The sequence below is a fragment of the Carcharodon carcharias genome, chromosome 2, assembly GCF_017639515.1.
Source record: "Carcharodon carcharias isolate sCarCar2 chromosome 2, sCarCar2.pri, whole genome shotgun sequence".
Lineage (NCBI taxonomy): Eukaryota > Metazoa > Chordata > Chondrichthyes > Lamniformes > Lamnidae > Carcharodon > Carcharodon carcharias.
In genome coordinates, this window is record NC_054468.1 from 40,858,084 (window position 1) to 40,871,349 (window position 13,266).

A 13,266-nucleotide genomic window follows, 5' to 3' on the forward strand; every position below is an offset into this window, starting at 1 on the left:
ATTACACTTCTAATGCCAGATTTTTGCCCACTCACTCAGTCCATCTATATCCATCTGCAATGTCCTCTTCACAACCTACTTTCCTATCCATGTCACCTGCAGATTTGGCTACCATGCCTTTACTCCCCTCATCTAAGTCATTGATATAAGTTGTAAAAAATTGAGGTCCCAGCACAGACCCTTGTGGGACTCCACTTGTCACATCCTGCTAATAAAAGAAAGACCCATTTATGCATACTCTGTTTTCTGCCAGCTAGCCAATCTTCTATCCATGCTCCTACGTTACCCCCTACACCATGAGCTTTTATTTAATGCAGTAACCTTTGATGTGGCATCTTATGAAATACCTTCTGGAAATCCAAGTACAGTATATCTACCGGCTCCCCTTTATCCACAGCGCATGTTACTTCTTCAGAGAATCCCTATAAATTGGTTATTCATGATTCCCCTTTCACAAAACCATGTTGGTTCTTTCCAATTATCTTCAGTTTTTCTAAGGGAAGAATTTTTCTCCCGTTGTGGGGGGAAGTGCAGGAGCAGGCGTGGGTGGGCGTGTCTCCGATCGACGCCCCCAATTGGGGGCGCGCTGTCAATTTACAAGGGTGGGCCAATTAAGGCCTGCCCAGCATGACATCTGCCAGGAAGCGCTATGCACTCCTTGTGTGGGTAGGGGAGGGGGGAATCCCTCATCCAAGAGTGCACTATTTCGCGCATGTGTGTGAAAGAGCACACTCAGCTCCCTGAGGCTAAATGCTGCCTCAGGGAGATCGGCGCCAAATTTAAAAACGGTGAAGGGGTAAAAAAAAACAAAATTTCCTGCCATGTCCCCTCACATGAGTTGGGACATGTCCATCACTTTAAATCAAACATTTATTAAAATTTTAAAAACCTACATGAAACCTCATCCCACCCGTGGATGAGGTTTCACGCTTTTTCTGAAGCCCGCCAGGGCTACTGGCCTGCCCGCCATCCTTAAGGTTGGACGGGCAGGTCCATTAAGTATCTCAATTACTTTTTAAATGGCCTCAATAGGCCGTTGACAGGTCGGCAAGTGCACAGCTGATTCGACTGCACCCCCGCCGACCTGAAAATTGAAATGACACGGGGTGATGTCTGGAGTTCCACCTGACATCACCCCGCGTCATTTTACACGTCGGTGAGTGGGTCCCGCCCCCTGCTCGCTGACCCAAAGATCCTGGCCCAAGTGTCCAGCTGTAACCTCCTAAATGATTGATTCTAAGACCTTCCCCATGACAGACATCTAGTGAACTGGCCTATAGTTTTATGTTTCCTACCTCCCTTGGATAGCTCTACCAAAGAGTACAATGGACCAAATGATGCTCTTCTGTGCTATATTATTCCAATATTCCATAACCAGAATTACCCATGGAAGGAGGCCAATGAATGACAACTGGCATTATTCAAATTAAAAACATAGATTAGCAAAAATCTTTTAAATAACAGTTGTTCAATTTGGATTTATAAAACACTCCATGTTCTGCAAAGCTTACCAGTCACAAGGACAAGCTGCAGTCCTGATCATGAAGAACCTAGAGTTGAGGCCTAATGAACATGCCTTTCTTTGGACCTAACAGATCAGAAGTTCCTCAGCATAGGCTTCTCTTTATATGCCCACTCCAGTGTCAAATCTCCAAAATTAACCATCAAATGACACTTCAATTCTCAAACCATCTAATTTCAGAGATCTTATTCATGTATTCTTGACAGAAGAGCTTTATCCCATGATAGGGGAGCTCCCACAATCCTCTTCAAGCTGTTCCAAAATAGACTAAATGAACCCTAGAAGAGTCTTCATTGTTAAAATGTCAATGCATGGATTTCAGACAAGTGTGAAGCAGAACAAACTACCCCACACCATCTCAAACCACCCTCCCACACCCCCACACACACTGGTGAAAGATGTAAACCACGTGTAAACCAGGATTAGGGTGCCAGAAACAAATGGTTGAAAATACAAATTCAGTCAGTTATGGACTGATTGCTCCACCTAGGCCTCAGAGCTCAAACATAAATGAAGGAGATGAGCTTAGATTCCTCAGCTGTTCCACTGAAGTTGCATGCCCCTTAGACTGTTGTGGTCTTGAGTTTGAAAACAGCAGTAGAAATTTCTGCTAAGGATCACTGATTTTCCAGCATTAATGCCACTGGAGTAGATGAATGTTGAGTCAAAGAAGCATTCTTGCTGTGTGCTATTACAGTTCTGTCGAAGGGTCATGAGGACTCGAAACGTCAACTCTTTTCTTCTCCGCCGATGCTGCCAGACCTGCTGAGTTTTTCCAGGTAATTTTGTTTTTGTTTTGGATTTCCAGCATCCGCAGTTTTTTTGTTTTTATCTTCAGTGAATCAGCATGTCCAATGATGAAGGTCAAGGTGGAAAGGTTGACTTGGTACTATTTCCTTGATGTGCAGTATCTCTGGCTGTAGAGCTACTACATGTTATTGTGGTGCCTCTTTCAAAACTTAAAAGGAGATCATCCTCTTTTTTTCTTTCTCCACCAAGATGTTATTGTCGAAGAAAAGTAATTTTGCACTTCTCCACAATAGTAACAAACAGCAGCAACAGCACACCCTATCCTTACTTTACTGCTCCAACAGACCTGTAGCTTTAAGCATTTACATACAGTCATTACATAAGAAGTATTTGACAATATATTCATTCTAGAAGGAGGCTATATACTGGACTCTAGTGAAGACATGCACAATGGAATTTATAAGCCAGCAAGAGCAGTTGAATATAGGGCTGGTACAGATCTTTATTGAGTTAGTTATCATTCATTAGCTTTCAATGAATGCTACAACCAGTTCAACAAAAGAATTGCACAGAAATAAACATGGAAAATGCTGGAATTATTCAGCAAGTCTGGCAGCATCTGTGAAGAGACAAACAGAGTTAATGTTTCAGGTCGATAACCATTCATCAAAACGTCGGTAGCCACAAATGTTAATGCTCTGGTCTTTTGCTGCATTGTGTATAATTCTTAGGCAGGTGCCATCCTGAAATGGTATGAGGGCTGTAAGCATTCAAAGAAAAAACATATCCTATAAGTACAAAAGAGAAAATTGATTTTCAATTGACATTTATTTTTGTGCCTTTGTTCAAAAGAGATGGCTGAATACTTGATCTCAGTACTACAAGGGAGCAAAAGCAAAAGTTCACTGTTGGCACAAAATGGCATGGGATGTCAAAATACATGATGATTCAAAGGGATCTGGAGAGCCTCAGCTGTTGAGCTAATGCTGTTTAATGCAGATAAATGAATGTAGTGCATGCAGATACAAATCAAATTAACTGTAATTACAAGATGCACAGCTGAACTTTGATGGAGGTTATTCAAGAGAAAGATTTTGAAATGATTGCAGATCTGTATCTGCAAAAACAGTCTAATGGTGTCACGTACTAGGTATAGGAATAGATTGGCTGTCTGGTTTCTCTGATAGCTAATAGCGCAAAGTCTTAAAGACAGAGAAAAAAGCTGACAAAAAATGGTGTGAGGATTACCTTCATGGTGTGAGTTAAAGCAAAATAAGATTTTAACCACATTAGTGGGAGGTATAAGCACAGGCTCAAGGATTAGGTATTATTTATGTATAATAAACATCATGAGAGAAAACATACAACATATTCAGTTTTAGTCACTGTACTTTCAAATGCTCATATTAAGAATGGAATAAAGATAAATGGTGTGGGAGGATCTTCTCTGTATTTGGTGTAGTGTGGTCATAACCACAATTATAAGAAACATATTGATAATTTCACTATACATTACACAAAAAAGAATCTCCTTATCTGGGCTTAAATCAATGTCCTTGTCCCATTTTCAGGATTATTTTGACCATTGTTCCACAGAACAATGGCTACAAGCACAAAATTAGACTTTGACATCATAAACTTGAATGTGGGAAATAAAGGAGCAACTAACTATTTGAATGGGGAAGGGATGAAATATTCCTTCTTGTTGTGCGTTACATGGAGCTAATTTCAAAGGCATGAGGTGTGGTAGAAGGCTTGTCTAGTACTTCTTCTGGCCAGCTCTGATACAGGGTGGGGACAAGAAGGCAGAGGCTAAGATTTGTTAAAGGAAAAGCCATGCAGCAAAATGCTGTGAAAATGATACAGTGCAGAAAGAAATTGTTAGGAAATCACCTGTAACAAGATGCTGGTGCAGTGTAGCACAGAAGGGAGATTGAGTTCTTTGTGTATAAAAATCAAGAGAATTTGCTCTTTATGTTCACCTTATTGTGCACTAAAGCAGCTTTACCATTTATATCAAGCCTTGCCTCATTTAGTAGCCTTTTGATCTACTTGGTGGCTAGGTGTAAAAGACGCAAGTATTTGGTCCAGGTTTCAAGAGCATGTTATTGCTATATGGCAGCATGAGTCAACTCCCAATCAAAGACAAATGCTTAATCATATGAAATGAAAGTATCATCTATGGCAGTCTTAACTTTGCAACAGTTTTAAGACATATAAAAAGATCTAACATCATGCTATTCAGCAAAACAATGAGTGAAATGTGAAGGGACTCAGGTTTCTAAAAATAGGGAGGAAATAAAGTTGAATTATTTGAACTGAATCTAGATTGTAGGAGAAGAGATTAGTTTTAAGAAGCTATGAAGAGAGCAAAGGGTAAGCTCTTCTTTTTGCACTGGGTTATTGACTACTCCTTGAATAATTTCTCAAACAGAGTGGAGAATGTTAGGTCTGTAAATTGGTTAAAAATGGAAGCCAAGAGGTTTTTCAATGCAGAAGAGAAGTTTAAGTCTACTGAAATTTAGTAACAATTTATGATTGGATCTTAGCGAATGAGAGGATAACAAAGAATGACAAGCTCTGTTTTATTTGGAACGTACAGTAAGATTGATAAAGGAGGAGTACATTGAGCTCATCCATGAGCTTGGCTCATTTAAGCAGAATGAATCCAACCTAATCAGAGAATCCAGCCATTTCTTAACTGGTTCCAATGTTTGTTCTCTCTTACCCTCCCCAGAAATTCACTATGGGCAGAATTTCTCACCCCCTCAGGAGAAGTTCAAGAGTGGGCGGATGGAGGTGCACCTCCGATCGGCGCCTTGCGCCGCCATTTTACATGGGCAGGCCAATTAAGGCCTGTCCAGCATGACATCCGCAAGGAAGCGCTATGCGCTCCCTGTATGGTGGGGGGGGGGGGGGGATTTCCCTGAGCCAGGAGCGTGCTCTTTTGCGCAGGTGTACTCATCTTCCTGAGGCTAAGTGCAGCCTCAGGGAGATTGGCTATGTATTAAAAAATATTGTAAACAGAAAAAAGGAGTTTCCTGACATGTCCCCTCATGTGACACTGTCACATGAGTTGGGACATGTCCATCCCTTTCAGTTTCACTTTTATTAAAAAATTTATAAACATACATGAAACATTATCCCACCCGTGGATGAGGTTTCATGCTTTTTCCAATGCCTGCCACAGCTCCCAGCCTGCCCGCCAACCTTAAGGTTGGATGGGCAGGTCAACTAATTACATTAATTGCTTTGTCAATGGCCTCAATTGGCCATTGACAGGTCAGTAGGCGCAGAGCTGATTTGGCTGAGCCCCCGCCGACCTGAAAATTGAAATGGGGTGGGGTGATGTCGGGAGTTCGCCAACCGGGAAATCCTAGCCTATAAGTATTTCAAACTTCCTAACATTAGCCATCTTGAACCTGTCCCCCTCTTGTCCAATGTAATGGTTTAACTGGCTAGGGTGCTGTAGATTTACTTCAGCTATATTGTTTACTTTCTTATATACATCCAGGGTCTTAGTACTTACTTTCAAAACTGAAAAGCTTAAGTTTTTTCTTAAACTCAGCCTTCTGATAATTGGGATCATCCTCACTGACAGTCCGTGTTGCCTTCTGGTGCACCACAGAACCATGTGTCCTTTTGCAGTTCCACAATAGGGTTGGAGAGTGTAGGTGTTAAAATCCTGGTATAATGCTATCCTCCAACAACACTCATGAAGCTCATTATCATTCAGGCCAAAGCAGTCTGCTTGATTGGTACCCCATGACATTAAACATTCAATCCCTCTATCAATGGTGCACTTTGGATACAGTGTGTACAATCTACAAGATGCACTGCAGCAACTTGCCAAGGCTTCTTCAACAACACCTCCCACAGTTGCAACTTCTACCCCCTAGAAGGACAAAGGCAGTTGGGCACATGGGAAAACCATCACCAAAGGTTTCCCGCCAAGTCATGTCATTGTTTCTTAATTGTAACTGCACTATGGCAGCATCTTCACCACATGACTGCAGCTGTTCACCACACCTTCTTAGGGATGGGCAATAAATGCTGGCCTTGCTAGTGGCACCCCCATCCCATGAATGTATTAAATTAAAAAATTAGAACCTGATTCAGAAATCATTCTAATGGAAAGAGTTTGGGATAACACTCCTTTTCACATTAAAATATTTCAGGGAGGTTAACAGTGGGCTGAAAAATTGCTCCTGTATTTGAAAAGAATGTATACTGTTTTGCGGAATACTAAGCACTGCAGCCACAAATAAGGGAAAATTAGAACTTTGATCTTTTTTCATATGAGATGAGTTAACATTTCAGATTTGCATAAAAGTGAATTTCACCGTATTACCTTTTAAACTACTTGACATTTAAATTATATCTCTAAACACATTACAGATTCATCTGACAGTCACAAAATATTTTATAACTGCATGTACAGCTGCAATATTATGATTTGATTGAATTGCAAATCATCTGAAAACTTATTAAATTTTGTTTGAAAGGTTGAGCAGAATAAGAGCTTCATTTACATTAGACATTAGAAAGCAGATAATCAACAGATAAAAGCCAAGCTGATTTCAGATGCTTCAGAAGTCCCAGGTTTGACATTATGGCAAAGCATTCTGCAACTGGAAAATTAGCATTAATGAGATTTAATCTGGACAATTATATTATCTGACTTGTTTTCTACAATATTTTAAATTACATTGCAGTTGCAAATAGAAACGGAATCCAAAAGAAATTCTGATTTGGTAAGGGTGTTATATGATTTTAATTAACAACCATCTCTCAGTCAAGCATGCACTGCCTCCTGTAGGCAGCCCCCTCCAATCTTAACATTATGAAGTTCTGTCTCCCAATGTGATTCTGGAGAAGGTAATAGAAGGGCAGCTAAGATGATCCCTTTGGCCTGAGATCATTGACCTATGAAGGTAGATAATCAAGCAGTGAACGAACTGATAATGCGCAAATAAAAGGTTGTGAGCAAGCATGTAGCAGCATATGGCAGAGTGGGTGAATTTCATGAAGCATTTTTGTGTTTTTTTTTGCATTTCCATTGTAAATTATTCTTGCATCCACATTTATAATAAAAACTTGTGCTATATTTAGACCACGTTGCAGTACCTTCAATTAAGGGTAGGATGTAGTTACATCCCAACACTTTGCTTAAATAGTTCCTTTAAAATTGTGTACATATAAGTTCATAATCAAAAGTGTTGAGTGGAAGTTCCTACTGACATAATTCTTTTAACATATACCAATATTCTGTACAGACTTTCAAGCAGTGGCTTTCAAAATGGTCAGAAACAGGTTAAATATTTTTAGCCAGGGGTTAAGCTCAAAGGAAATGCCTTCTATGCCTGAATATGAGATTATTGAAGTGAACATCAAATTTCTGAATGTGGCCTAGTTAACTGATGTACATCAGTGTAATGAATATATTTGCATAATTTCCCACACGAAATGCACTGAGCACAGCAGCTTGTGTTACTGTATATGTAACCTCAAAGAACAAACCTTTAGGAAAAAATGCAAAGCGCTAAAAAGCTGATGAACTGTTTCCAAGGAAACAAAATGTTATCTGAGAACTTTATAGTTTCTACTCTTTGCTTGCCCCCATTTTATGCTTACCTGTTCCTGATGTAATATCATGAGAACTGCTTGGCACTCGTTTTAATGCTGGTTTCAACGGCTTCTGTGATCCACTTCGAGTTGGAGAAAATGACGACTCCTCAGTACCAATCTTGAGAGAAACAAAAATTACGTGTAGTCACAAAACTATATATTTTTTACAATATTACTGTAGGCTTATAGGTGTGAGTGTGGATGGTTCCGTCTGTGTGACTGATTTAATTGAATTAGAGTCAAGTAGCCTGCAAGGTGGAAATTATCAAAAGGGTTAGATGTAAAAACAGTACTTAAAATGCTAATGAGTGAGCTAGATTATAGGGGTCAGTAGATTAGGTGTGAAGGAAATTTGCATTTTTAGATCAGTGAAGGGGTTATTTGATTTTCAAAGGGATGGTAGGATGTTTACAATGAACAAGATAACTAGGGCAAGGTTATGATGTTTACTTTTCCCAAAAGGAAAAAGGCTATATTGACAACATGAAAGATTTTTATATTATGGGAAAAGTAAATTTCCAAAGACATGTAGAACAATGGGATTTTACACATTAAAGAAAGAGAAACATATATAAAGAAAGATGGAAGGCTATGTGTCGGGTGGCCATGGAACATCTTGAAAGATACACCATGTAAAGCAGCATTGGGGGGAAGCCACTAGCCACTTCTGCAGAAGACTGCTGTGCTCAGTAACTAACGTTGTGTTAAAAAGCCTTTGGAATTCCACTGTCAAGTGGGTGCGTGTGGTAACCTTGCTGGATTGCTTATTTAAATTTACAAGTTTTTTGGACTGTTGCCTTAAAGGGGGTGTGTAGTTGGGAGTCAGATTAATTAGGAATTTTGGGATTTGTTATAATATCAAATAACTATAATCTTATGTCTGTGTTTGAATTCTTTTCTTTTGTTAATAAATGTATTAATTTAATTTTTAAAATATCTACAGTTATTAGTGGACTCACTACTTCTGAATTCAGCGCGCAAATACTCTCATAATAAATACAAATTATAAAACTATTGTGAGAGCATGGGCAAGTTTCCCTTGTTGACTTGGTCCATCTGGCACACATCACCCACATCGTAACAGTTCAGAAAAGCATATGTTAATAATAACCCTTTAAACCAATTAACCTGTAAATTCATTCTTGTGACCTAATATAATTTTACAGCAGGAGCCCCATTTTATAGGTATTCATCTTGCATATCTAATGCAATTCAATGTTGCCGGAAGTTGCTTTCCTTTAAGCAACTGTTGCTTGGCAGAGTTGAGTTGACTTTTGAGCGACATGACTACACTAGGTAGCAGAGAGGGGTATTGATTCAAAATATTATTAATTTATTAATCTACTCACCAATCTGAGAGAAATACAGAAATAACAAAAATGGCACTCATCACCATGGAGCTAAATTCAAATTGTTATAACATGTTACAACAACATAGCAAGTGAGAAAGACACATATCTCAAAACTTTCTACTGTCACAATATATTAAATAATGATGAACAGAAAAACTATAATGCATAGTAATTGTTCTGTAGCTGACGTCATGAGGCTATGCCCCTTTATTTTTTGAAAATATAATTTTTCAATTTTCAACTGACTGGAAATTTTGCAATTTAAAATGAGACAGATCAAACTGCCTAAAAAGGCAAGGCCACATTCCGAGGTGAAGGTGAGAAACAAACAAATCACCCTCATGGGAGTGTGAAGAGAGAGACATTTCCTATAATCCTGACACCCAGTGAAACTCATAACTGTCTAAGGAAGAGACATTAAAAATGCCAAGTACTGGATATTGAAGCAATGGGTAGGATTTTCTGGCTCCACCCACTGTCAGGATCATCCGGTCTCGCCGAAAGTCAATAGACTCCCACAGTGGGTCGCACCATGATGGAGCCAGAAAATCCCGGCCAATGGCTGCCACAGATAGGCACATCCAAGACCTCTTAGAAACACACAATGGATGAAGTATTTCAAAGCAAGTCACTTGGGAGAGATGGCAAGTGACATAGGTAGTGTCAAGAAAGTCTTCAGCAGAGGGAACAGGGTGAAGGCTGTCCTCTCTCCTGCTCTTTTTTGGAATAAGAATGTCACTCGGTTGGAGAAGCCAACTCTACTAGAAACCTACCAGTGTACTGAGATCTCGTAGCATTTGCAACATCATCTACATCTGACTGCATCTAAGGAACCAACTAAACTAAATCGGCTGCAGCATTTTAAAATCTATGCCTCAAGGACACTTAACCTTATATTTTTTTACCTTTTTTAACTCCCCTTATTTCTGACACCTGTGCCTATGTGTATGTGTATGTGTGTTTGTTTGGGGGGGTGGGGTGCGAATGACTGTATAAGGGCTGAATGATTGACATCACATTTTTATTAATATTAGTGGTTAATAAGTTTGCTCTTTACTTGACTCAAGAAAATCTTGTTTGGCTCCTTATATTTGCTCACAGCTTAAATAGTTAAATACATTCTGATTTGGAAAAAGAAACTTAAACCTTCGCTGTGACCAACCAGGGAGACTGGATAGAAGGGAGCCAGTTTACCCCTTCTCACCAGGTTATAACACTGAAATGTCTTCTACAGCTAATTAAATTAAGCTCCTTTACTTCAGTGGTCATAATATGAAGTAAACTTTGAGAGAACTTGAACTGTTAATGTCTTCTACAGTCTTGTTTATTTTGGGCATATAATAGGCTATTTCTATCATTTAGTCGAGGAGAATTTGTAGAGACATACAATCTTCCTTGCTGCTACTTTAAACAAAAGTCTTATTTGTAACTAGTCCACACTTATTTTCAAAGCAAACAGCCTATAGTGTAGGCTAGGCTGTCATAACAGAAAAATTAACTTGTGTTAAATTATGATGATCATATATCTCAAAATAGAGTCAGAAATGGTAATAAAGGGGCTGGAGCTAAGCTATGCAGAAAAGAATTAGGAAGATCACACTGTGAAAAGATACATTTTCATGACAGTTTCAGAGTATTCGACAATAATGCCAAAAAAAGTGGATAGACTACGATTTCTTTCAAGATTAATGTACCAAGAAAGCCAGTCTATTTTGAGCGATACTCTCTAGCTATAAAGGGATAATGGGAGCTTCGTGAGACTATCATAAAATGGAGACCCGAGTGACATTGATTGCTGTGTAGGTCCATTTTGTCAAAATGAAACGCAACTTCTTCTGGTTCATGCCAAACTGATCAGGCAAACAGTTCGTAACCCGTCTAGGAATACACTGCTTAGTGATCAAATTTGAACCATCAACAGATGAAAGGAATGTGTATAGATCTTAGATAGAAAATCTTCAGTTCTGTTAGTGTCATATGACAAACAATAATGATTTCTACAGTGCTTTATCAGTGTCATCAGTGAACTATTCTACAAGTTTGACAGTATTGCTTTTTTTAAACATAATATATTTGCAATTCTTGTCCTAATTCCTTAGTTAGGTATTCCACTGAATAGTCCAATTGCTTCCCAATTCCACTATATGTTTTATCTGATAGCAATACTTCGCTCCAAGTAAAGAAATTTGCTGACATTAATAAAATAGTTTCCTGGGAGTGTGGGTGGAATAGAATATTAAGGGCAAGGTAAAGAAATTGACAGTCTATTCTCAGCAACAACACCCTTCATGATGGAGGTGTGAGATTTTGGGTTCAGCAACATGTGATGTAGAAAATATATCAAAATGGGCAAACTGTTCCAACTAACATGCCCCTTTCAATGAAGTACTTTTTGAAGTATAGTCACTGTTGTAATGCAGGGAAGTACGGCAGCCAAGTTGTGCATAGCAAGGTCCCACAAATGGACAAAAGATAAATGACTAAATAATCCATTTTACTGACGTTGATTGAGGGGTAACTGTTGGCCAAAAGACTGGGAGAATTCACTTGTTTTTCTTCGAATGGGTTCTTTTTACATTCAACCGAGAAGGCAGACATGACCTCAATGTAACATCTCACTCAGGAGACTGCACTGGAATGTCATTCAAAATGATCTTCTCAAGTCTCTTGAAATGATGTCTAAACTCAAACTTTGGCCTCAGGTAAACCAAGTGTAAAACCCAAGGCTGGGTAACCAATGTTCTTGTTCCAACTCACATACACTTTCAGAAAGGTCTACTCCAATCGAATTAGGCTTGAAATTCCCTGCTCATCCCTCATGAAGAGATTTTTTTTGGCAAGAATTAAAAATTCAACCTCCATAGATGAACCATAAAAACACATTGAGGCACATTTTTAATCTGCTGTCTGGGCTCAGCTAAGTTTCATTTCTATTGGTTCCCCGCCTTGGCAGTTTACTGCATAAACATTGACGATGAAACTTTTAGGGTCAATATGGTGTCTGCTATGGTTCCATTTGTGGCCCTCTGCATGCTGGTCACTCTAGGTTGTTGGTTCAAGTCCCACTTCAGAGATTTGAGCATTAAAATCTAGGTTGACACTTCAGTGCTGTACTGGGGCAAAGCTGCATTGTCAGAGGTGCCGTTTTTCATGTGAGGCCTTGTCTGCTCTCAGGTGGGTGCAAATGGGCTCACAACACAATTTTGAAGAAGAGCACTAACCTGGCTAACATTTACCCTTCAATCAACATCACAAAAACTGATTATCTGGTCATCATCACATTGCTGTTTGTGGAAGGTTGCTGTGTGCAAATGGGCTGCTGCGTTTTCCACATTACAATAGTAACAACAACAACAACTTGTATTTACATAGTACCTTTTGATATAAAAATAAACACCCCAGGTGCTTCACAGGAGCATTATAAAACAAAATATGACACCCAGCCACATGAGGAGATTTTGGGTGAGATGACCTTTTATTCAAAAAAGGTTTTAAGGAGTGCCTTAAAGGAGGAACGCAAGATACAGAAACAGAGATGTGTAGGGAGCTTAGCAGTCAGGCAACTGAAGGCACGGCTACCAATGGCGGAGCGATTAAAATCAGGTAGAGGTCAGAATTAGAAAAGTCTCGGAGGGGATATGGGACTGGAAGAAATTCCTGAGATAGGAAGAGGTGAGCCCAAGGAGGGATTTGAAAACAAGGATGAGAATGTTAAAATGAAGACATTGCTTGACTGGGAACCAATATTGGTCAGTGAGCACAGTGGTGATAAGTGATTGGGATTTTTTTAATCCTTCCATGGGATGTGAGTGCTGCTGACAAAGCCAACACTTTTTCCACATCTCTAAGTTTCCTGGAGAAGGTGGTGGTGAGCTGCCTTCTTGAACTGCTGCAGTCTATCTGCTGTAGGTACACAGTTCTGTTAGGAAGGGAAGGGTTTCAGCAGCAGATGTGCTGAGGCAGGGGCAAAGTCGGGTGATGTTATGCAGGTGGAAATACTCGGTCCTGGTAATG

At 39.4% G+C, this 13,266-nt stretch overlaps 1 protein-coding gene across 1 annotated transcript in view; it reads right to left on the bottom strand.

Moving 5' to 3' along the window:
* The window catches only part of LOC121269216 (chloride channel protein 2-like), a 611,614-nt gene that overhangs the window by 65,176 nt on the left and 533,172 nt on the right, over nt 1–13,266 (bottom strand). The window contains exon 18 of the mRNA XM_041173762.1: nt 7,907–8,018. Within this exon, the coding sequence (XP_041029696.1) occupies nt 7,907–8,018 (112 nt within the window). The remainder of the gene's footprint in view (nt 1–7,906; nt 8,019–13,266) is intronic.